Source organism: Nomia melanderi, chromosome 1 (assembly GCF_051020985.1).
Source record: "Nomia melanderi isolate GNS246 chromosome 1, iyNomMela1, whole genome shotgun sequence".
Classification (NCBI taxonomy): domain Eukaryota; kingdom Metazoa; phylum Arthropoda; class Insecta; order Hymenoptera; family Halictidae; genus Nomia; species Nomia melanderi.
Window position 1 is genome coordinate 9,894,669 of NC_134999.1, and position 25,575 is coordinate 9,920,243.

The 25,575-nt window shown below is 37.2% G+C and overlaps 1 protein-coding gene across 4 annotated transcripts in view; it reads left to right on the forward strand.

Annotated features, from left to right (window-relative positions):
• The window catches only part of LOC116427687 (uncharacterized), a 142,806-nt gene extending 117,271 nt beyond the window's left edge, over positions 1 to 25,535 (forward strand). For all 4 annotated transcript variants that reach the window (XM_076367665.1, XM_076367662.1, XM_031978327.2 and 1 more), the window contains exons 3-6: positions 18,369 to 18,512; positions 20,594 to 20,925; positions 22,008 to 22,282; positions 22,811 to 25,535. In XM_076367665.1, coding sequence (XP_076223780.1) covers positions 18,369 to 18,512; positions 20,594 to 20,925; positions 22,008 to 22,282; positions 22,811 to 23,501 — 1,442 coding nt within the window. In that variant the 3' untranslated portion in view covers positions 23,502 to 25,535. The remainder of the gene's footprint in view (positions 1 to 18,368; positions 18,513 to 20,593; positions 20,926 to 22,007; positions 22,283 to 22,810) is intronic.
• The last annotated feature ends 40 nt before the right edge of the window (positions 25,536 to 25,575 follow it).

Consider the following 25,575-nt stretch of genomic DNA (forward strand, 5'->3'; position numbering starts at 1 on the left):
CAGATTAATTCTGATCCTTTTGTTTATTACGTCTTGCACGCCGTAATTGGCGGTTTGAATTTCGCGGGGTTTTAAATGGTTGAATTATAAATAGAGTACTTGTATTTCGTATTGAAATGTATTGTAAATTTTTTATTTGATGTTGATTGCTGTGGAAGTAGTATAATTGGTATTTGAAATGATATGTGATTGTAGTTTTAAATTGAATTTTATTGGTAATAAGTGTTGGATTAGATCTGGAGTAACTGTTACGTTAGTATTTGATACAAAAATGAAAAATGTGAAACGATTGGAATAATATATTCATTACAATAATAGTCAGTTATTAATCATTATATAACTGTTAACTAATAATTATTCGTTCGCTGGTTCGTTAATAATCATTTAAAGTAAGCATTTTTCAAGATAAATATCGGATAATTACATCAAATATATTTACTATGTTTTTACAATAAATTATATTTACATTTGATAATTACTTCGTCGATATATTATATTCTCAGATTTGACGAGTTTTTTTACCACAGAAAATAATTAGAAGTTTAATTTAAAAATCTGTTTTCACTTATGGCAGATTTCAAGGACATCTTAATTTATTGGAAAGAAACTACATGTATAATTAATCAGTGGAATGCCAGGCTAGACAGTTTCGAAATTGAAAGAGGATGTCGGACATTCAAATTTGAGCGGATTACAGATGTTAAGAGTGTTGTACAGCTAGTCGTCGTTGTTCCTTTTCAGCGAACGGGAGCATGACTAATAGCCACGTGAAAAATGATCGTATCGATTCATTTACAAATTAACACGTAGCGTGTCATGAATTTTGCCGTTAAATGGCTAAGGTGTGAACGACCGTAGTATAGATTATGTGTGAAATCAGGGAAGATAGGTATAGTGATTGTGTGTCAATCAGTTCTTTCAAAAACACATTACTCACACGACTAAAATGTGGCAATTGGCCTATTCTATTGTTCTGTACAAATTACATGAGAAATTAGCATGTTATTCAATGAACATTTTACTACATTCTGCATACATAATATAATTTGTGTCTTCTTTTTTACAGAATAATGTTTGTTTCGATTAAAAAAAAATTTGTTTAATTTTGTGAAAAAATTATTGTTAGAAATATTAATTTTTATCGTGACATATGTATTACGTTTATGTAATATAATACAATTATGTTTTAAGAACTTTTTTTACAATCGTAAATAAATAGTTACAGATATTTAGGTGTTCTTATTTAAGCGACCACCCTATATAGCATGCTACGGCTAGAGTACTGCTCTTACCGCGCATTGAAGTCACCATAGCGCCCAGTGATTTCAACGCGTGGCAATTGCAGCAATCGTACGACGTTCACATTAATAAGTCGTTCACAGTTTTATATTACAAAAACTGCATCGTTATATCTTTTCAACATGTTATTAACTTTTGAAGTTTAATACATTTTATAATTTTTTCCGTTTTTCTTGTAGCAGTTTACAGTTAATGCTAGGAAATTTCTACGCTGGGTTCCGTTGTCTTTGATACATTAAACTAAACTACTTTTTTATATTCCCAACGATATTATAATAACGATAAAATCAGGAGAAAAGTTTTAGTCAAAGGAAACAGGATTCTTATTAATTTATTGTAGAAAAACAACATTACCTGTATTCAATATTTCTACTGAAATAAATAGTTCCATGTGAAATTTATAAAGACAATAATACAGATTTCTGTACAAAAAAAGCAGTATAAATATTTAAAACGATTGCAACTATTCATTTCAAATTTGGTCTGATTTTATAATGAATTTATGCTTTTCTTATGACTTATGGTCATTATTTACATCTAAAATTCTTTAGAAAATAAAATAAGAACGAGAATAGAAAATGAATTCATAGAAATAAATTGATGAAAAGTGATCGTTGTAGCTTCCAACTTCGTTGGCTCAATTGTTTTCCTTAATGCGATCGAGAGAACGTTGTACCCATCGCTAATAGGAACTCGTTCAACGTTGAACGGTGTCTTCCGTGTGCATAACCGTCGCGAGCCGGTGTGTTATACTTGAAAAACGAGCCAACTATTTTAGTCCATAATTATGACATGGAACTATTCAAGCGAGAGTTTAAAATGACGGAAACCAACCCGGAGACATACGAGTGAACGGAATTGTTGATTGCGGGAAGATTGCGCGTGAACGCTCGACCAAATTACCAGCCTTCAGGTTGATTAATTTCCTTTTAATTGTAAATGAAACGGATTCACTAACGGGAAGCCATTTAAAAGAAATAGCAATTACTTAAACACATATGATATTGTACAGTTGCGAATTGATGAATATAAAATATTTACCACATTTTTTCTGAATACAGATGGTAATTGAAATGCGCTACGTATCCACGGTTCGAGGTCAGATATTTCTATTAATGAAGCATAAATGAAACGAACAAATAATAATACAACACAAATCCTTCGTATACTTAAAGCACTGACTTCGTAAGTTTCGTTATATCGTAATAAACTTGCATTACGTTCTTTGTTTAATCATACCACATTTTATGCTGTTTCATACTTTTTATAAGATAAAAATCTTATTTATTTAAATAATACAGTTGTGCCCAAAAAAGAATTTGATTAATATATGTCGGCAATATTATAAGTCAAACCATGTAGTTGTAGTAAATATTTATCCTGTTATAAAAATATTTATACCTCGAATGGCATAACAATCGCTGTTTATTTTAAAAAAATGATGTTTCCTTTCAGAAGAGCGCCTCTATGGGCTACTTCGATCGTAAGTGTACACAATCATCCCGTTGCACTCAGAAAACAGTTACTAATCAAAGCACATAAAGTTCTTTCAAGGAATTCAGAAAATAATTGCAGCTTAATTCGTGCTGTGCTTTATTGCACCATTATGTAATCATTCGAACGACCTTCGTTTCCGATAATCGATACAAAGCAGTATTAGGTAATCTGGCCCATAGGAATGGCTTCCGTCAAGATCATTCGTGTAATTAAACTTTCGGAAATTTACGTTTGTCTTTTTAGGTTACGAGTTTTATAGGTTTCCGTCGCTTACTACCGTGAAGAGTACTATAAATAAAAGCACTAAAATAAAATACGAACGAAATTTCGGTTTCATTAAAAACGTAGAAATATCTATATTAGCATTTATTTCTTATCTTTTTCAATTTCTGTAAACCATTGTTTCGAAACCAGAGGGAGAAACTAAAATCTACATACAAATCGTCGTTGCAAACTAAATAAAATTAATTCGACGCTCGAATTATTTAACCCTTTGTGTACTAAATATAACTACAGAGGCGACTGACAGTCGTCCTCTGATCTGAAATCATAAAATTTCATATTTAATATAAAATTAGACGTAACATATTATAATTAGACATGAAACATTGAAATAAAATTCTATTCCTTGATCCGTGTGTTATTTTTATTTAATACAGTGAAAAGTTTAATCAATATTTCACTAGAAAGTTATGAATTTAGTGAAAAAACTTGTGAGTGCAAAAGGGTTAAAGTCGACGTGTAATTATCAGCTAGTTTGAGTTTTCAATCAACGTTACTTGGGAACGGTACTCGCTACGTGTCCCGCGGTACAATAATTATCCCCCCGAACTTGGTAATCCGTTCCAAATCCGCAGTCAGAAGCCGCGAACAAAAGTGCGTTGCCGTATCGCGACCCGCAATCCAAGAAAACTGTTCCGCCGTCATGGTTCGCGGACCAGAAACGAGAAGTCGGTTACCTCAAGGAGCGCGCGATACTTTTCCGGCCGAACAGCTGTCGTCGAGGGCTGGGGAAGTATCGTGAAACGCCCACGCACCGATTGCCAACCGCACAATGGGGCAAGACAATATAAATAGTTCAATCTGTTTCGCAGGCGCGGAGAACGTGGAGGAGGTTTATGTATATACTGTAGAATTCGGATTATAAGGTAAATGTTACCAATGACTAACCAGTTGAGAAAATAAGGAGAGCATATTAATATTGTAATATAATTATACAATATAAATATTATGTATATTAAGAATATTAAATATTAAATATTAAATGCTAAATATTAAAAATTAAATGTTATATATTACAATAACTGTTTGTTAACGAAGATATCTCATACAATGTATAATGGTATATATGATGACAACGATTCATTATTTATGTGGGTTGAATGGTTTGCTGTGCGTGCGTAAGGGCGACCAGGTCATATTGCGACGGACCGGCGCCGAGATGTTTGGAAAATAGTGTGACTGCGTTTAGAAAATCTTGAGTGACTGAAAGAATACGAGGAAGAGTGTCTGGAACCGAGCGACTGGGCCGTGAGAAAAGCGTGTACGCGACTGCGTGAATTTTGACTATGGACGAAAGATGCAAGTGAGAAGGGTGTAAGGGTGAGAAGGACAGAGCGAATGGAGGGTGTATTAACAGCGAGTGGAAATGCGTGGCCGGGTGATAGTGGAGAGGGACTTTTTGGTGCACGTTATTCGAGCGAGACTTTTGAGCGAGACGTTAGTGCGAGACTTTTTGGGCGAAACTTTGCGTAATCGGCGAGCGAGCGTGTTGTACTCTGTAAAGATCTTGCGACCTGTAAGGGAGTATCCTACAACATTGAGGATTCGTCCGGGATAATTCCTACATTTATAACGGCTTGCCTAGAAAATACTTATATGTTAATAGAATAATATTTTAATGTAGTCTGTATAAAATACTATAAATATATATATCAATTGCTTAAACATTACTGACAATGGATATTAATCCACTAGAAAAGAAAGCGTTTTGAGTGTTGAGTCATAATTTTTTAAAGAGTGCTCGTATTTTATAATATTAAAATTCGTTTTAAATAATGTGGAGAAACATATCATTGTGCGAATTACGATTCACGACGATATTTATTTACTTGGAACGTATTTTGATTCTGCCAGCAGGGTATTATTTTCTTTTTCAACAAATAATGTCGAAATGGGAATTTTCCTTTTGAAATAATGACACGAAACTCCAAATCATTTATTTAAATATCGGGGAGCATAATTGTTATTCCCATGGAAATTGAAATTTTAATTGGAACGTGCATGTTTTAATTACTGTACAGTTAGTTTTTATTGAGACGAGCGTATATTATGCAGAAACTATGTAACTCTTTAATTAATTTTGTACCTCACTATTAGGGCTTGAGTTTCCGTTCTACTCATTTAATTTATAGAAGAAAATGTAATTTTTTGAATGGGAAATTACGATGACAACTCACCTGTCGACATAGTGTCGGCCGTCTTAATCATCTTCGTGTATCATTAATCAGCAAGGAATGTTCAATTTCTTTTATTTTTAATTATTTTTAATTTACATGCAAAAATTCATGTAAAAATTATATATATTATTGTGATTTAAAAAGAAAAACTAAGCTACATTTACTTTAATTATATATAACTTTCGCTAAAAGCACGGGAAAAAAATTTAACGAACAGTTAAATTAATTGTTGCAATACATTGTGGGTTAACATGCATTCAAGAAAGTAAAACATAAATAACATACGATTTAATCTAATGATATCGGTAGGCACATTAAACTCAAATGTATTGCAATCAGTACACGAAGCTCAACTTGTTCGTTATTTGATAAAGAATATTTTAATGGTTTATTAATAAATCGAGAAAATTGTTAATTAATAACCATTGTAATACTCAATTTCCCAACGAGTGCACGGTACAATTAATTGTTTACATAACACCGGGCCACGTAATAAATTTCTAAAACGCGCGCGCTCGCGTTGCGGAGCAGCTCGCATTAGAAAGCCAACTGTAAAGCCAACGTAAATGTCAACAATTATGATAGCTTGCGCGAAATTAAAAGAAGAATTTTTATTAATTGATCGAAGCAGTACACCTTGTTGCCTGATTTCACCGTGTAAAACGTGAATTTTATTATTGTAAAATTGGCAATATGATATTTTTTACGTTGACTGGTTAATGCATAACAGGAAGCAACACAGGTTTCTACTTTGGAAAGTAGGACACTGAATTCAGAATGTTTTCTAGATTTTCTAGATTCAACGGGTCATGTTTTCTTGCATTGTATTCGTAATTTTCTGTGAAGACGGATATCATTTCTGATATAATTTTCAAAATGAAACGAAAATAGCCTGTGAACATGTGTAACCTTTTATTGTGATATTTCCTCGTACAAATTGTTGATTCTTGTTAAAGATAACAAATAATGAAATGCGGCAATCTATTGTTCTTAATGATTTAGAGTCTGCTGATAAAAAATCATTAAAACCAAATTATATTTTATTGCTCTCTTAAGTTTTCGACATGTTTAAATAAACATTTGTTTTGTTCTCTCAGATGTATGAAATCTGAAAGAAATATAAGCAGCATACAAATTTGTAAACAATAATTGTAAAAGATGCAATGACTTTCATCGTCATAGGTGTCTGCGGTAGAGAATACTTTCGGAGCGAAATATTTGATGTATGTATGTGTGAAAATTATGTTCTGTCTAAACTTCTAGTAGAAAGTAGTAAATCTTTTTATTGACAGACTATACCAGCCAGACATCGAATTTACAGCCTGTTTTAGAAAGTCTCGAGCTTACCCTAAAATTACATTTCCAGAGTACGTAGTTATCGCTCAGTGGCAATCAGAGCGGAAAATTCAAGGGGTAAAAATTGATATTTCATGTACATTGGATAATATAATATTGTCATGCAATAACAAACACTACTAAAATCTACTACTGATAGTAATAAGAAATTTACTGCATTCCTTACGGTTAGAATGCGGATCTTCGCGTATTTACTGCAAAACATAATATTCAATTAAATCCAATAATTAACTAATTCGTTAAAAAATGTATCCATTAATTAAATGAATTAACAAACATTCATAACATTCCTACTTTACTTTCAGCATAAGAAACCGCTTAGTTTGTGAAGTACATTTTTTTCTTACTTTTCACAGTTCCTGTGTTCCTTCACCTACAATTTACAGTAATTAGATTGCAGATCTATATGCCTTTACATTGAAAAATTTACCGAAGAAAATAGAATATTTACATTAACGAATATCTACATTTCTATTTTAGATTTACCACGAAAATCTTTTCAACTCACAATCTTAAATTTGTCCTTTACTCTGATTTCATATGTACCAACAATAATATATAAAAGTAACTTCTTTTTTCAACTAAGATAATTTACAATCAATCGACTATTTTAATTAGATCGCGATCAAATCTTATTAGAAAGGTTCTAATCAGAACAACACTTTTTGTCTTCCTCTATATTTCAAAAGATAAGAACCTGAAAGTGAATCTCATAAAAAGAACTATATTTTTCCACGAACAGCAATCTACTCCACCAAAGAAAATCTCTCCAATTTCAATTTCCATACACTTTGTACAAGCCAAAAGTCTCATGCACGCGTATTCTACAATCGTAACACCCAAACAAATCGTAAACGTCGATAAACCGACAAGCAAACACTTATTAGGGCGCGTCTAGCATGTCTCTTCCTAGACTGGCATCGACTTCCTGGTCCCACAGTCATTGTGAAAGAAAAAAAGGGAGAGAAAAAAAAAGAGGAATCACCTTTCACGCGGCGCGATGTTGCGCTGTTACGCGACGATACCGATTTCAGTCGGAGGAGTTTGGGAATGAGGGGAACGTCTTTACAATACCGTTCGAGGCCCCACCGTTCGGCTGGAAAGTGTAGTCGCGGAAGTTTCCCTCCGCGATGTAACGCATTTATCCGTGGTAATATTGCGGATTATGCATGGGCCTGAGAACGAGCCGCCGAGGAAGTATCCTTTATGAAGAGACAACACGCCAGGAAAGTTCTTGTTGCGCAGTACACTTGGGGGGCCCCGATCGTTTCTTCAATACGTAATTGAAATATGTACGTATAGGGATCGGCAGAATTTGCAGTGCGTTTTCTGTACACAGCGGCCGAACTTTCTCTATATTTCATATCTGCCGCTCTCCGTTCCGGTTAGGATCGTTCCCCGAAGGGTGTTTCTGATTTAATGGGCGCAAGAAATCGTTTACTATGGTTTTTAGCAGCGAATCTGCGCGTGTCTTTCGATCGGCGGACGTTTGTGTCGAATGCCTACCGTGAAAATATCTCGTTCGAAGCGTACGTGAAATTATATGGGGCCGATTTCCGTCGAACTTCGCGGGTTAGCAAACCCCGGGAGATTAACGTCGATTCCGAGCAATAAATTTTTTACAGAACTCGCGGTCAAATGTAGGAGAAGGTTGGAATATCGACTATTTGGCCAGAAAAAGATATCGGTTCGCCAATTCCGCATGAAAATAAAATGTATCAGGCTTTCTAATCGTCCGATTTTTATTGAAGGCGAAATATTAGCAGTCGATTTCCTTAATTAGCGGAAAAATAAATTGCCGTGTTTGAAAGTAAATTCGTTATTTGTCGTGTTTGAATGTCGGGCTTCTTCGATCATTTCAGTGACACTGAACTAGAAGGCAAATTGTTTATATTTGTGTTCTAGGTAACTAGAGTGTAATAAACGTAATAAGTATCGATTTCATGAGAATTCAGATTTTTAAGAATATAAACAGAAAAATAAAATTATTATAGAAAATTGCTTTCGTAGATGAAGACTATGAAAATTACTACGACTTAGATATTATAAAAATGTTTTTAATCGCGAGAATTGTGTGCAATTTCGGACGGTTCGGAATTCCCATGAACGCGTAAAAAACGGAAACCTAGTAATAATAATTTCGTATGACAAAGCGAACAAGCAAACCTCGTCGCGAAAATGCCAATATAAGTGCCAAGCAAAAAGGAGGAATTTAATTTAACAGCTTTAAAGTGACAGTATAATCGTTCGGCAAGGACGAGAATATTGTGTAAGAAGCAGCCGTAACTAAAATGCAGATTTTTATCACTTAACGAGAAGAAAAAGAGCGTAACGATATCGGCGAAACCTGTTATCTCACGCGGCCAGTTCTATTTAAAGCGCCGGTTCGCCAAAAATACACGTGAACGTGAAGAGGGTACAAAGAAGCAGCGGGACAAGGTTTCCCCGACACTTTCTCATCGCGCCGGCTACCGAGAAATTGCACGGCTCTTTGCGATCCATTTGCAAAAACCATTAATTCCCAAGGATCACACGTGCACGTAACAAGCGGCACGACCGGCCATTGCCGCGATACGAGGAGGGGGACGAGCAAACGAGAAGGGCAAAAAGGAAAAAGAGGAGAAAAAAGACGCGCGCGAAAAGAGAGGAAAAAGGGGAAAACGTTAACGGCGAGGTTAACGTTAATTTTGAAGAGGGGGATTAGCAATTTGCCAGGGTTTATCGTTATTTATTGCAATCCCTCGTTATGGAAGAATGAAGAGAATGGAATTTGCATTCGAAATTGCCGGCAACGATGTGTTTCGCGTGCATCTTTGAAAATGGGACCGACATCGTCGGATGGAAGCCTGCCACTTACGTAACCGCGGTCTCGTGCGCGCGCACGCACGCGCATCGAACGGTGGCCAGGGACCGGCCATCCCCGTTGGCACGTTGACACTTTCCATTTATATCTCGTCATGTTCCGCCGGTGAGATTTGCCGAATGGGGCAAGGGAGAACGAGCCGCAAGACAAATTGAAGGTGCCAAGGTGGATGGAATATGGTCCATGGCTGGATGCATCGAGAGTGAAACCTCGTGTCCGAGCAATTTGCACGCGCCTGGAAATAGGGTCAAATTAACCTGGCAATAACGAGAGATGGTTACTGTTCCAATCTTATCCTTTTTTTTTTTTACTTTTTCTTCCTTTGGATTCAATATTGGAGGCATTATTCTTCGCTCGAGAAACTGGGCTGGACGAGACGTGCGGATCGTGAACGGGGATCCTTTGAGAGGCTACTGAGACTTCAATTTTGTTTTCCTGGGAAAATTGACGGAACGAATGTTAAAGTGGAAATGCGGGACTTCGCGTTTATTGTATAGAAAAGTCTTCGAGGAATTAATCGGGTGTGGAGTTTAATAAGATCCGCGGGAATTTCAGTTTAGATTAATTTAGTGAAGCCGGTTGTACAAGAAATTGCATTTTATCTCGTGCGAAAGGATTTCTACGGAAAAATGTACATTTCGGGAAAAATTCACGGTCTGGTAATCGTTTATCTATTTGGATCTAGTGCTCATCACTTTTACTACGTCGATGAAATTCAGGACAATTATATATTACCCGTTATCTTGAACTTAGAATATAATATTGTAAACCTGTTTTACCGCTGATTGGTACAGATGCTTTGTAACGTATTCTCAATGTGAATTTAAATTTAGTACGTAATATACCAAAGAAAATTTTGAAAATTGGAAAATTGGAAAAAATTTTGAAACAATTTGAAAATTGGATTGAATAAGTTATATGAAACTATTATATTAATACTAATGAAACTCCAGAGATTTAATTATTTACAAGAACTATGAATAAAATCACTAAATAAATAATAAATAATCAATGATAACAGTGGCTTATTCTATAAATTTCCAAATAACATTACTATACTTTCTCAAATCATTAACAATTTTTATTACGAATTACACGAAACGTCATTTGATATAATCAAAATTCTATACATCTACGATGCTACACAAAAACATTGACCGTAATCGCTAATAGAAAATGCTCAAGAAATCCATTGCAATTATTTTCACATCTTGTACTACGTTAATCAAGTGAACGTCTTCCCAATAAACTAGAACATACAAAGCACAAGCATGTCGAAGAAACATAGCATTCAAGAGCCCATAGCCCACGGGAACATACTCCAACAATCACGCCGCGTCGATGCGTAGTGTCCACCGGCGCAAGTATTACCGCAGAATAACTGAATCAGAATATGGATCATTAAGCAAAATACACGCGATTAAATTCGAGGTCGTCGTCTTGAATATTTCAGGCTGAATCCCCTTCGCCCGGTGTTGCTCGGTAGGACTCGTGGCGAAGATTTTAAATTGAAGTCAATAAATACGAATATTATTCAGCCCCGCATTGATCGGAGGCAAATATCATTCCGCGGTTATGAATATTTAGACTTTACCGTGAACGCGCGGTTCACGGTGAAACGTACAATTTATTTTCCAGCTTGATAAATTATTAAGCATAAAATAATTCTTACGCGGATACTCCGGCGAGGGAACGTTAAGGCGAGGGGTTAAAGCTAATCTTCGAATATGCCTATTACCTCGGACTGCTCCGGGATTACGATCAAAGATGCCCGATTAAAACTCAATTGAAATAATCCGTTCTGTTACCTATCGCTTCCGTATGGCGTGGACGGTCTCGAAATCGCGTTCAGTAAACCGCGATTGAAAAGCAACCGGTTATGTATTTCAGTTTCAATTTCTAATCCGACTTCCTGCTTTTAGCGGGACGTTTGTAGTAGCATCAATTACGCGCCTCCGTGCATACACGGTGTGCCGTGCGTGTTCGCGCGCGGTGAACGCGCGTGAAAGTTCGTCGACAGGAATTCGTTCTTACCGCCTCGCGGACTGCCCTGACCTCCGGGATAATAAGAACGATCTGAATAATCTGGATCGGCATGTATTTGGCAACGTTTTGCTAACGAGCGCGCCTTCATTCTCCTTCTCTCTCCCACCCTTTCATTCGGAAATTTCTCCACGATGAATTAGCATACGGCTCTCCCCGCGCTCCTCTCTTGCGTAATTCTACGATCCACGTAATTGGTTGCAGTTGCAACGCGAAAGGTTGGCGATAATGTTGCGCCGACGATTGTATATCAAGTGTAAGAATGAAATCGGTACCGTTTCTAAGGAAATTTCATGTTTATTGGTCCACAGAATTATTTTTTTCTTGGCAATTTCCTGATGTTTTTGTTAACGTTATCACATCTTAGAGATAAAAACGGAAAATCCCAAGTGGCAGAAAGATATTATATAAAATTTCACATTAAATAATATTCCTAATAACTGAAACATTTAATAAAGTAAAATCGAAACAGCGAAAGACTGAGTGAAATGATGAGAATATAAAAAAAGCGAAAATATTCAAGATATTGTGTACAAAAACTTTGTATCTGATGGCTAAACAGCTGACTAGTATGATTCGTGTCCTTGTTCACTCGGTCTAGCTCCATGTAACTATTTCCTTTTTCCAAAAATAAGAGATCAATTTTATAATGGCCATTTAAATAACCAATCGACCGAAATACCGTCAGTCGAAGACTTCCGGTACAGTTTCTATCAATGGTAACAACGTCGCCGTCTGCTTCGTAGGCGATAAAGTTGATTCCAAGATAAGTCGGCGACAAAAATGTTCGCGCCACCAGTCTCGTTATTTTTCTAACAAACCTCGTAAATCGCTCCGAAGGAATTTCGTGCCTCATAAAAATCCGCTATGTATCGAGTTGTAACATAAATAAGTTCTCTTATACTCCACACTTCCCTCCCTTTTTTTATTGTTATTAGTTTCACGAAGCAGTGAAGTGGGAGTGCAGGGGTTTAAACGCGGCGACTATCGAGCGGGTTCTTGTAAATCACGGTTATGCGCGCTCGCAACGAGTCGTAACTAAATTCTTAGAATTAGAACAGGTTTGTGTATTCGCAAACCGAACTTATTCCACGTTACAGCCTAAAGGTTAGTCTAGGCTAAAAGGCGATTGTCCGCGGGCACGTGGCTAATAGTTTAGGTCAGGCCTGTCGAACAGACATTTTCGCGAGCAAGGGCAGCCTGGGTCGTCCACAGGCAGAGTTTTGCACAAACCACGGACATACGTTTCCGAACTGGAGGAAACACACTTGTGTTAGTGTCCACGCGTTGAGGCCTTAACTCTAAAAATTTATGTTGATTTTGATTAATGCAATTACACGAATATTAATACTATGTCTCTAAATCTTTCATGTTCTAATTTCCAATATCTATACGAACGAACATCTGTTTTTCTAGTAACAATAGAATAAACTGTGCAATAAATGTTCGTAAACCTAGTACTAAAGCTGTTAACATGTTGACTGCAGGTTGCCTGTATTTTTTTAATATTAAAATAACAATAAATTATTTTTAAAATTCTTAAAATTGAAGGTATCAAGTACTACACCACTATTTTAACTCTTTAATACCTGAATATCTATTTTTCCTTTAAATCAAAGAGAAGACTAAGAACAGCTGCTTTCAAGTGAAATTAAAGCTTCTTAGTGAAAGAAATAAGATAAGCACTAATAATACTAATAATTAGCACTTAAGCTGTCAGCTATAAGCAAAGATCTTCGTGTTGTACAATTTTCTTCTATCTTTAAGGCGTTTCCTAGCTTTCTGGTAATTTAAAATGTTCGTGGTACTTATGTGTACCATTCGGGACGAAAGGGCAGCCATTGAAAAATTAAAATTTTTTATTATTTTATTAAGTATTCAATGTTTCTAGAGTTAACCCCTTGTCCTTCGGTTTCCTCTACAAATGTGCTAGAACTATTTCATTGTTAAACATTTACTAGAAGTAAAAGAGAATTCCATGTTCTTCCTGTATCTATATTAGCTCCAAAGATTAAAAAGCAATAATAGAAGGACAATATTTAATTTGAATCCAAGGGAATACATTGACTTGTCGCTAATTCATGTTCGAAATCTTCGTCACGAGTGTGTCACGATATCATAAAACAAGAGATTAATTCCTCTTACAATATTTAGTCAGACTTGCAATGAAAATTTTCAACCGAACTCAACAAATCTAAACGTTATTAGAAGACACAAAAGAACGATCAAATTCTTTTCTTTTTTTACTAAATTATCAACGATAAAGTGGTTTTATCGAGCAGAGTTACGAAAGAAACCGTAAGACAAGGAGTTAATAGGTTCGATAGACACGTAGAAACATTGGCATTCGCACCGAGCAACTGGCATCCTTCTTGCGCCGCGTCTACGAAAAAGAAAATTCTTTGAAAGCTCGTTAGCGTACGAGTGTTTACTACGGCCGCGGCCGGCTGCAGGGGCGGTATTCGCAGCCTCTTTGTCTTCGGGAACGAGATTGTAATTTAATCTAGTCACGCAGACGGGGTTAATCGGCGATAAATTCTGCGTCTCTCATAAAACCAGACGTGCCGGATCGACGATAAAACACCCACGTTAATACGTTCGCGGAAAGGACATTTCGCGGAAAGGGATGGAACAATCATTGAAACTTGCGCATTAGTACCAGCTGTAAATCAATTCGGGATGGCGGAAATACGATGTAAACCGCTCGCGAATCGATTCAGCGATTTATACATACGCGGGGGCCACCATTGTACCACGGCGTTCGGGACAACCGGCAGATGGTTCGTATTCGGCTATAAATTATCGGGAGAATCCGCGCGTGTATTCTTCAAATCGCCGATAAATTATTAATTTAAGCCTAGATCGAAACGCGCTGCTTAGCGTTCGGTGATGCCGACGTCTACCGATCTTCTGTTCTTGGAAACTTCTTTTAGAATTTTGATTTTATTGGTAAATATGGAAGTTGGTAGTGAAGCGAAAATCGTCGAATTGGAATGGTTAAATTCAAGCTGTAATTACTACGTAGTTTTGTGACGATAATTAAAAGATAAATGAAAATATAGAGGCTATTAATAGATATATGAGTACTATTGATTAATTTATTGGTTAAAATTGTAAATTCTGAAACGAGGATATTTCTTTCTAACAACTCTTGGCTAGTAAACGAATGTCTATAAAATGTTAGAACATTTCTTGTTAGCTTTCAATATTTAAAATTTTTTAAACATTTAAAATTTGACAGAAGTGTATAAATTTTTGTTATTGAATGTAGGTACATATTATGATACTTATAGAATATTCTGTGACTACGTATTGATCATCGATAACAAGAATCTGTGGAATGATGATTACTAAATAATCCACAAAACGCTTTCTACTGAAACTGTTCAAGTATTCACAGAGAAATGATAAAATCAAAATACTTCATAAAATTTCGATTCATTTAAGAGAAGACAAAATGTTAACACGTTCTGTCCAGTATATACCATTTTTAGTACATATAATTTTCTAACTTTTGTAAGGAGACATTTTTTGTGAGCCAACGGATAGCCGTACACATCGCGAAACAACGAAAACGTAAAGAAATAATATCAGAATATATATAAAAATCACCAAAAACTTAAATGTAACTTAATATTTCATTTAAAAAATCGGTACACTTTATAAGCAAGATGTAATTAAAATTTCCAGTGGCACGAAATGTACTAACACGTTGACCACCATGATTGTCACCGATGACCGTAGCTTCCAAATTGCTCGAGGACAATTACAACAAAAAAATTGATGTCGAATAAAAATATTTGGTAATACAAGTAGCTAAATAATAGAGTAATATAATTATTGTGATACCAAATCATTAATGATTATTTTTAACCCCATTTACCTTTGTTCTGGTAGAATAAGTACTACTATACGAGGTGTTCGAAATTCTTGTGGCAGTCAACGTGTTAACACTAGAATTACCAGGCATTTAATACGATTGATGTGTAATCATTTTGACTAGTACGGTAGTTCTAGTGTCAAGGAAAATGTAGAAGGAAGTTCGAATGTTCAATGCTTTTAAGATATCAATAATTGCGAAACAAGAAAACCGAAGTCAGTCATCTCGACTGGTACGGTAGTTTTATTGTTAAGAAAAATGTAAAACAAAGTTCTCTCGCCCGATGCGTAAGTATTTAGCTTTAGGGAAAATTAGAGAATTTGAAGATTCTTTGTATAAATTTTCACAAGGTTACGACTAAAGTTCTTACGTAGAATTAAGAGAACAATGTGGAGCAAGACTTAAACGGTGGTTCTAGTATTAAATGAAATTCCAACAGGGTGAAAATAAATCTTGCACGCGCACCCTTCCTCCAGAATGGCAGCCCCGTCCGAACGTTTTATTTCCGTTGGCCGTCGCAGCGCGGCGCTGCGGTACGCACGGTAACGCACTATAAAAATAATAATAACATTCACCACTAAAACGTATTCAATTATTCGAACAATTATCTTTAAAGTGCTTTATTCAAATAACAGGCGCTGGCTGGCCTTGTCCTCGGGGTTCCCAACAAATCTTAATAAACGGCGGTATTCGCGGCGCAAAAGAAATCTCATCTCAGGGTGGCAAGAGGCAACACCGCGAGCGTTACGCGCTGCCTTTAAATTACTCGTATGAAAGCGAGCCTTAGGATCTCGTTAAACGAGCTCATAAACGTCGCAGTTCATTTCATCGGCAGCCCGCGTCCGTGGTTTCGATCGTATTAGCAAAGTGGGTCGAATTGACATTGTGACTCGGCCGAGGCGAAAACACGAGAAAAACGCGACTCCCGGCTGGGGCGAGGAGAAAAAAAAAGACGTTAATAATAACTCGCCGCGGCCGGGGCGTAGGGCTGGTTGAACGACGATGCGTTGAACGCGAGTGTATGAAAGGCCGGGCAGTTCTTTCGTCTCTTTTCCTTTTTCTTCTGTGTTTTTCGTCTCCTTTTCTTTTCCTTTCGTCGTCGGGAACTGGAGCGCCATTTCCACGGCGCAACGGTAACGTCGGCCACATCCCTGCATCAAGAAGGTGCACGTTAACGAACCGCCGCGCCGCGCTATATAATACACTTACCGCGGCTTTACGAAACAAGACGCGCCGAACAGCGCACGCTGCGCGCCAAGCCTGACACAGATGCTACGGCTTGCGTGTCTTCAGCCACGAGAAAGCGAAAATTACTGGTGTCCATCGAATTAAGTAACTGTATCTTTTTGGCGGAGGATGTGTCGAGTTTTTGTTTCTTTTTTTTAGTTTTTTGATTGGAATGAATTGAAGTTCCGTAGAGGATTTTGTTAAACCCTTGTCCTATAACATCGTCTCAGAGATGTTGCGGGAAAATCATGGAGCTGTTGGAGGATCTACCATGTAAAATAATAGATTTCAATGGTGTTTGGCGTAGACGACGCATTACTTCGAACACGACAAAGCTCTTAACGCAATAATTAACCCTTTCTCTTATAATATCGAGTAAGACTCGTGATGAAAATTATCAAGCGAATTCGACAAATGTTATTTATTTATTTTAAGTATGCATGTAATATTACTTGTCTATTACCAATCTTTAACCTGTAAAGTGAACGTAGACACGGAACAAGCATCGGACTGCTTTCTCTGTCTATTAAATTAGTAACGATAAAGCAATTTAGAGAGAACAATTGTGAAAAATCATAGGGCAGGGGTTAAGGTAGAATCGATATTATGAGATTGATGAGAGAAGTAGTATTATCACTAAACGTGCAGGTACTTTGTTTATATTTAGTAGTAGTACCTATTCCTACTGCAGTCAGTTAAAGAACAAAATAAAGGTAAACAAATCAGATAATAAATTTTTCTTAATAGAAACAGAAACGAAAGGAAAGGCAGTGATTAAAAAACTGATTAATGGAATAATATAGAAATTGATATAAAGTTAGATGAACGGAAGAGAATGCAGAATGTTAAATGAAATGTTAGAAACAGTTATTTGACCGGTACGCGGTACATTTAGTGTTATTACACCCTGCAATACGTGTTATTAATATTTTGTTATTTACTTTGGAAAATAAAAGTCTAATGGATGTATTTAAGTAGATTATGCGATAAGGTAGAATTACTAAGAAATGTTCCAAGTCACGTTCTTTCTTGGATTTAAAAAGGAAATAGTGGATTAAATTAGACAGTACTTACTTTTGTTAATTCTGATTTTGTAATTATGTTAGTACATTATTTCTAAAAGAACTCGGAAAATTAAAGAATCTTCGGTTACTGCTCTTCCTACGTTTTCTGACGCAAGCGTTTAGAAGTTTATGAATGGCAGAGTAGTTCCGGGTTGGACATGAATTAGTTTTCACCTGAGTCGGATCACGTAACGGCAGACTTCGTTTTATTGGTTTAGGTCAGGTCTGTGACCGTTGTAGGTTAGGTCCGAATTAAATCTGGATCGTGTTTAAAGCGGAGTTAGTTTAGGTCTGTTAAGCAAATAGATCTAGATTTAGAACCGGAGTGTAATTAATTTGAAATGTGAGCTAAATCTGAATCGCATTACATAAAATGCATGCATATTAAATTTTATGTCGATTCTAATACTCCAATTATTTGCTTAAATATAATACTCCAATAATATTGACTGTTGATGTTACTTATTATTAAAAATCAAGTGATAAAGTTAATTTACATTTTTTTTTGTTACTCACTATGCTATTTAAGAATATTTTTACATAGTTATTAAATTAAGAAATTAAGAATATGTTCAAACATATTATCTTCCTTTTTATTGAATTTACCTTTCCTATTGTACTCACAAACATTTAGTAAAATAAATGAATGATTTCATATTTGTTTAAAATATTTGTTACAGGCTGGTTCTCTGTTGTCTCAAATAACAGTGGTACCGGAAGTGCCAGGGTGTACAGAAGAGTGGGAGCTTTGGTTCGAGCTGGTGTACCTGCGTTTCTACTTGCCAAGCCACTCAGAGCTTACACGTTGACACACTCAAAAATGGGTAAGTTTGCATTATTGGAATCATAATAAATATAAATTTACAACAGACACAGAATCCCTCCTTCTTTTAACAGTTCATTATTACACGGTTCCTATATTCGACGATTACTTATTTTATGAATTTTTATTCTACAAACAGTTTATGGAAACATCGTTGCTAAGGCATCGAATCCAGTAACATTTTAAATTACCGGAAAGCTAAAAAATGCCTAGATAAAGGAAAATTGTACCATACGAGAATCTTTACTTATGACCGACAGTTTAAGTGTTAATCAGCTGTCAGTGAATATGTTTTGGTTGATTAGTGCGCACTCGTAACTTTTTCTTTAACAAAATTCATATTCAAAAAAGGTACAAGTTCAGAGACGGAAGGGTTAAAACTAGAAATTGAACTGGCCACGAAAAACGGCACTTAGGCTGTCTAATCCCTATGGGTACAAGATTTCTGAGATGATAGACTCTAACTTTTCCGTTTTGGAGGAACTAAAATAAACGAGGTATCTCGGTTCCATGATGTCGAAGAAACGATGCTATGGACGAGATATCTCGTGTATCTTTATTATTGATATCAAGTGTTTCAAATTTGAGATAAATAATCGATTTATAAGACATGTCATCGTTGTTGGAGAGTACTTAAAGATACTAAACATAAAATACTCCATATCTTTACACGAGTATCCGGTTTCCTTCCCTCGGAAACCATTGTTTTTGCAAACTACACATTGTCTAGTTGGATGAATTCTTTTTTCGCATAAAACACTTCATATCAACAATAAAGGGACACGAGATATTTCGTCCATAGCATCGTTTCTGCGACGTCATGGTGATCGTGTATAGCATCGTTTCTTCGACATCGTGGAATCGTGATATCTCACCCATTGCCACGAAAGGGTTACTATCACAGCGTAAACACGTGCATTATAAACAACCGTAGAATATTCGATCGAAATAAGGGCTGACCAAGACCTGACCGATAGCGTGTTGTATTGGGCTTTACCCTACTGGACCCTGAATACAGGGTGATCCTGATCGCGCGACAGTACACGCGTAAAACCCTGGCGTAGATAACATTGTCGCGCTGCACGTCACTCGTGTCACGTCGTCTAGGACGTGACAATGCATCGGAACCGGTGCGTGCATAGGAGACGCGCGCGTGCACTCACGCACGGACCGCGGCTCGGATTATTCCCTTGGGTAGAGCGACTGGCCGTGACATGAATGTCAATGTGTCTGTTAATACGACTCCGCGGCGCGCTTGTTCGTGCGTTTAAACGTAGGTGAGGGGCACGTAACGTAATAGGCATGCGGTCCGGTGAAAGCCGTTGGGGATCTTACGATACACACGGGCGTTATGCTATTATGTACTATAACGATTATGGTTGCGCGTGAAAGGGGGATTTCTATGGGCGTCGCGGTCCCCGACTCCCTCCTTTTCTCTCTTTTCCACGAAGATATCACGTAATTTTGCGTCTTTGACTTGTCCCGGCGGATTCACGCCAGAAGTCTGCCATCTTCCAATTTTATCCTTCATTCGAGAATTAGTTTGAGTGTTTCGCTGGACGCCTATCAATATAGTAGTATTTCGAGCGTCTGATACGTCGAAATGGAGCTTAGTAGGTTTTTTATTGAGAATTTTAGTAAAATCTGAAGATCTGTCGTTTTATCAACATTTTATTTCAAAAGAGACAACGGAAAATGTCGTTGATCAAGCTTTTGAGTGTTTTCTATGTAGAACAGGAGGATAATCATTGTCTATTAGGAATTTAGCCGATTTTTAGAAGTCGACTTCGAAAGCCTACATTAGGAAAAAGCTTAATAATTGTTCATTACTTTAGTAGTTCTTAGAATTGAAAAGTTTTACTTATTTATTAATAACGAGTAATATTATTATTCGTATGAAATGTTTACTGAGATGTATGTTTAATTTAACATTTTGTCCGATCAAAGTCCATCCGTTCATTAAAAAATCAGACACGAAAATATATGACACAAATTGTACTTAAAAAAAACTACTGTTTTCAATCCTGCGCTATGTAGTCGATTTATAAACATTTCCAAGCGAAATGCCCGTTTCTGTCGCAGAAAACGGGAATCTAAGGGCTCACTATACGAAGACGACAGTCCGGGCAGGCGAGGTTCTGCGACTCGCCGCCGTTTTCCAGGACACGCGGAGGGCGCCAGTTTCTAGCGGCATTTCCGGCGTCGTCAGCGGTGTCCCGGAAGGTAAGAGTTCAAGGTCATCGGAACGAGACCAGTACGCGCAGTGTCTGGACTCCCACGGGCATGAACTGTTCGCGCCGCTTTCCGCGAGGGGAGAGTTTTACGCCACTTGCCAGAGCGGAAGCCTCGACACCGGAAGCGACGCTGTATTGTACAGAGTTCATCAGCTTGCCAGAAGGGATCTTCCTTTAAGGGTGAGTGTTAGGGACTTTTTACGGAAATTTTAAGCATGTCTGGGAATTCGGTGGATTTTAACACTGAAACTATCGAACAATTGGAGTGACTTATTTCTAAGTTTTTATAGAAATTAAAGCAATATATTTCTCAAGATTTTATCGATCCCTTATTGTTGTATCTGTACAAATACACAAATTTATTTTACAATTTTGCGCAGATGTCCTGTCATAATTTAAATACTTGTAAACTGAACATTCTAAAATGGATCAATTTAACCCGTCTGATATTTTTAGTGTTAGTGATATACTTTAATGCGGCGACTGTTACGCAGATTTACTACGTTTTACATATTGTTTTGATTATTATTCGTTCTATCCGTAGGAGAAGTAGACAATACTAACACGTTGACCGCTACGAAAATTTTAAGTGTTTTGTATAATGTTACTTATTCTTTTATAACGAAAACAAATGGTATTAGAATTAATTATTAATGATTTGGTATCATACATAATTATTAAGGTATGCCATTATTTAATTACTCATTTAATTAAACAAGCTCTCTTCTTGTAATTGTTTTCAAGCAATTTGGAAGTTCGGATTATCAGTGACCACCGTGGCAATTAACGTGTTAATAGTAGAGTATTTACTTTATCTATACTATCAACTGATTAGTTCCATTACGGAGTTTTTATTTCCCATCATAATTCTGTGTAATGATTTATATAATTAAATTGTCTCGTGACTGAGCTACGCATGCTTATTGTAAATTTATATTTTGTTTTCAAATACATTTGAAAATACTAAATTTCATTGAAACTTTGTTACATTTATCTAATGCCTGAGTTAATAATTTAACATAAGGAACAAATGAAATGTCCTAAAATTTTGACAAAATACTTTGAATCTCTAGCAAATTTCGATATACTTTAACATTGCTTGAAAGTACACAACTTTGAAACGTTTTGAACTGATTTCGCATCTTATAGTATTAATAATACGATACGTATAATTGGACAGTGATAATCAAAATAATACAAAAGTCAAAAAGCTACTTAAATTCCCAAATTGCTAACCAGGCAGATTGAAATCTGATTACTAGGTACGATTAGTTGCTGGACCCTTGCCGATACCATTGCCACGAGATTATAGCGGACTGATGCAGCTGGAAGGCGCGACTAGAGGGCCCATAGTGTTAGGTTGCGCGGTACCATTGATACCCGAAAGGCCTCTACCGAATTCCACGGTCCCAGAACTCCTCGAACTGGTCGCGACGGGACCGACAGCGCCTCGAGTGAAAAGGGCGCGGTTGGGCTGTCCTTCTGAAGCACGGCTGTTGGCGTCGCCGAAGATGCAACGGTTACTCTCGGCTTGCAGGTAAAGAATTGGATTTTTGCACAGGAACCTTACATGCAAGTATACATTGCTCTTTATTTATCACTTCTGTAGATTCCTCTATAAGTATTTTGCATAAGAAGAAGAGTTTCCTAAAATATTTCTTACCTATTTCTTAAATATTAAATATTCAAAAATTGAATATAATAAGATATAATCTAAGATTCCGAATTATTGGGCTTGCTGATAAAACTTTAAACGATCTAGATCGTGACAAGTACTTAATCTATAAATAATACATAGTCAAAGACTATAACACTTTTCCTGGTAAGGTTAGGCAAAAATCGTAAAGGGAATCTTTATTTAACAAGCTCTGTAACAATCTAATACCATTTCTGGCATAGATGCATCGATGCAAAGAATCGTACTTTTTCGAATAAAACTACGAAGCACGTCATTTTGTAACAAATATTATATCTAAAAATTACGCAAATAAACAAATAGTCTAACATTAAAAATAACAAGCAAAATCCGTATCAACCACCAATCGAGTTTTCCTTTCGCTTACAGAAGAGCGTTGGACCAAAGGGCGACGGAGCCGCGCGTGGCGCCTCCAAAGCCGCCACCAGCTAACGGCCCGCTGAAGGAACTCCACCTGAAGGAAATCAAATCGAAAACCGAGGCGAAGCCGATCCTCCAGAGCTTGAAGGAAGGCCTAGAGCACATCAAGCGTACGACGATCAGGGATCGCAGCAACAGTCGAGTGAGCAGCAACAACCACAGCTTCCTCGACCGGATCTCGAGGATAGCGCAAGGTGGAAGGAGCAGGAACCCGGCGAAGAAGTCTGCCTCGTTCACGTTCGCCGTCCGGCCGGAAATCGGCATGAGGTCCGAGAGATACGCAAGCCTCGAATCGGAAACAAATCTGCTACAGGCGTCACCGTCCTCGAGACAGCAGGTGCAACGATCAGTTTCCACCAGCGTGCTAGAGGTCCAAACGCAACAGGACCTGGACCCGCCGTACTCCAAGGTTAGAGACAGTCTAACACCCCTGCCGCCGACCCCGCCATCCAAGACAGAGGAGATCTACGCGGAGATCTGCGAGCCGACGATCGCTAGCGGCAAGCCCGAGGAAAAACCGCCACCCGGTGGCAAGAACGGGACCAGGGAGAAGGATAGGGGATACGTGAAGCTAGCACTGTCCCAGTCGGAGATCTCTGCTGCAGACGACGAAGAGGGGATTTATAATACCGTCTGCTGATCGTGATCTCTCCTGGGCTGCAAGACGATAGCTGTCCGGGAAAGGGACCGGTGGAGGAGGAAGTTTGAAGAGAGGTTTTGCAGATGGAATGATGTGGGAAAACGTTCTTGAAACAATTGGAAAATTCTTGGCTGGGGTTAGTAGAATCTGTTGGGTGGCGAGTAGGTGGGTTTTGATGAAATTAAACTTGGATTTGTTCTGTTTTACGGAGAAGGAGCTGCGAATGGTATGTATCGTAGAAAACCTGTATTTGGTAGATGCAGTTTTGATGAGATTCTTTGTGTGCTGCGATACAGGTTCGGAATTCTTTTTGAGGCGCGACGGTTAGTAAACAGGTTTATATGAAACATTTGCTTGTTTGAAGAAGTTGGGTAAGTTACATGCAGTTCACTTGAATAATGAAAAGTTGAAAAAATTAAACTTCAAAAAATATATTTAAAAATACTGAAAATATATACAACTTAAATCCAAAATTTAACAATCGATTAAATGCTTTGTATCATGAATATATCTTCAAGACGTAAAAGATTAACATTATACAAACACCAATGAATTCTTCAAATTTCATCCGTTAACAAATTAAAACGTCAAACTCCTCAGCATTTTCGTTTGAACTTACCTAGTTCAAACTTATTATGAAACCCATAATGTCCCAAATATATTTCCAACAACTATGATTCTCCAATTGTTTCGAGCCGCACACATCGCCACCACTCGTACAGCGCTGCCATATCCGTGCTCGGATGTATATTTTCCGCTGGACCTGTGAACAGTATGGAGAGCAGTATCGGAACGCATCGAGTCCCCAGAGTTCATTGATGGAGATAACACGCGACTTCCTGGGTCGAACTGGAGAACCGTTCGGGCAGAAACGGCGCGGCGATGCACCAACGGAATTTACAACGCCATTTGCCGAAGAAATTATCCCTCCGAGGTCTTTTTCTCCCCTTTTTCCTAGCTGAGAGCGGCGGCGTCCTTCACGGGGCACCGGGCGGAAGATTTACAAGGCTGTTGACCGGGGAAAATGATCGCGTAATTACGGTCCCGTGCGTGTACAGAGGATGTAGCGGACCTCACCGGGACGCAGCGTGACTTCCGGTACCGGGGAATCTGTGCTGCGGCTGATCGATGTTATTAGAACCGGTCGATCGCTTCTATTCGATCCTCGAACGCTGATATGCAAACGTGAAATTCGACGGATTCGCGAGTATTTCGTGCGATCCAGTATATGAAACTGCGCGAGACTGGTTTCGAAAGAGTGTACAGACGTTTAGGTGGTCCTTCCTTTTATTAAAAGAACAAAAAAATGATACAGTTCCTTCCTGTGCGATTACACGCGAGGAACTATGCGATTTTCCGACGCGTCGATCTTCTGAATGCCTTTTCGGTGACTTAAACCCCTTTAAACACATTGTGTGCGTTATTCGAATGGTCTTTAAGTGTTTTTGGTATCATTCATGAGCAAATTTATTATTTCGATGAAGAATTTTGGATGACAAATAAAATGCGAGGAACCTGAATTTGTATATTTTATACTGAATAATGATATGAATTTATTAATAAGATGTCATGGAGGAGCTCCGTAATATTGTTGCTTTTTGATTGTGAATATAAAAACTTTTTATATCGGTGAACAAGTTGTTAATAACTGTTATTGTGAATGCTTAAAGGAATACTAAAGGTTGGAGATGCAAACATCGATTTTCGTTGAGAATAACTCTATTATGTTAAAATTATAATTACATTGCTAAATATTTTTGAAGTTTTCACTGTATGTTACAAATGAATAAGGTTCCATAAAATAAAGAAAATTTTTGACCGATGAGGTTAATTGAGGAGTTGAAAGAATTTTCTTAATCCTAAGCGTTTTAGGAAAGGATATCGACGTGTCTACCATTTTGTAAATTTAATCTTAGTGTAACTGCTGAAGTGTTTGTCCATGCGTTTTGTACATTTGTTAATATTCTGCGTACTGAATGTGAACGTTCGCAAGAAGAGATTCTTATTGTATAGTTATTATCTGAAAATACATTGATTTACAAGTAATTAAAATTGCGTTTTATTTATAGCACAC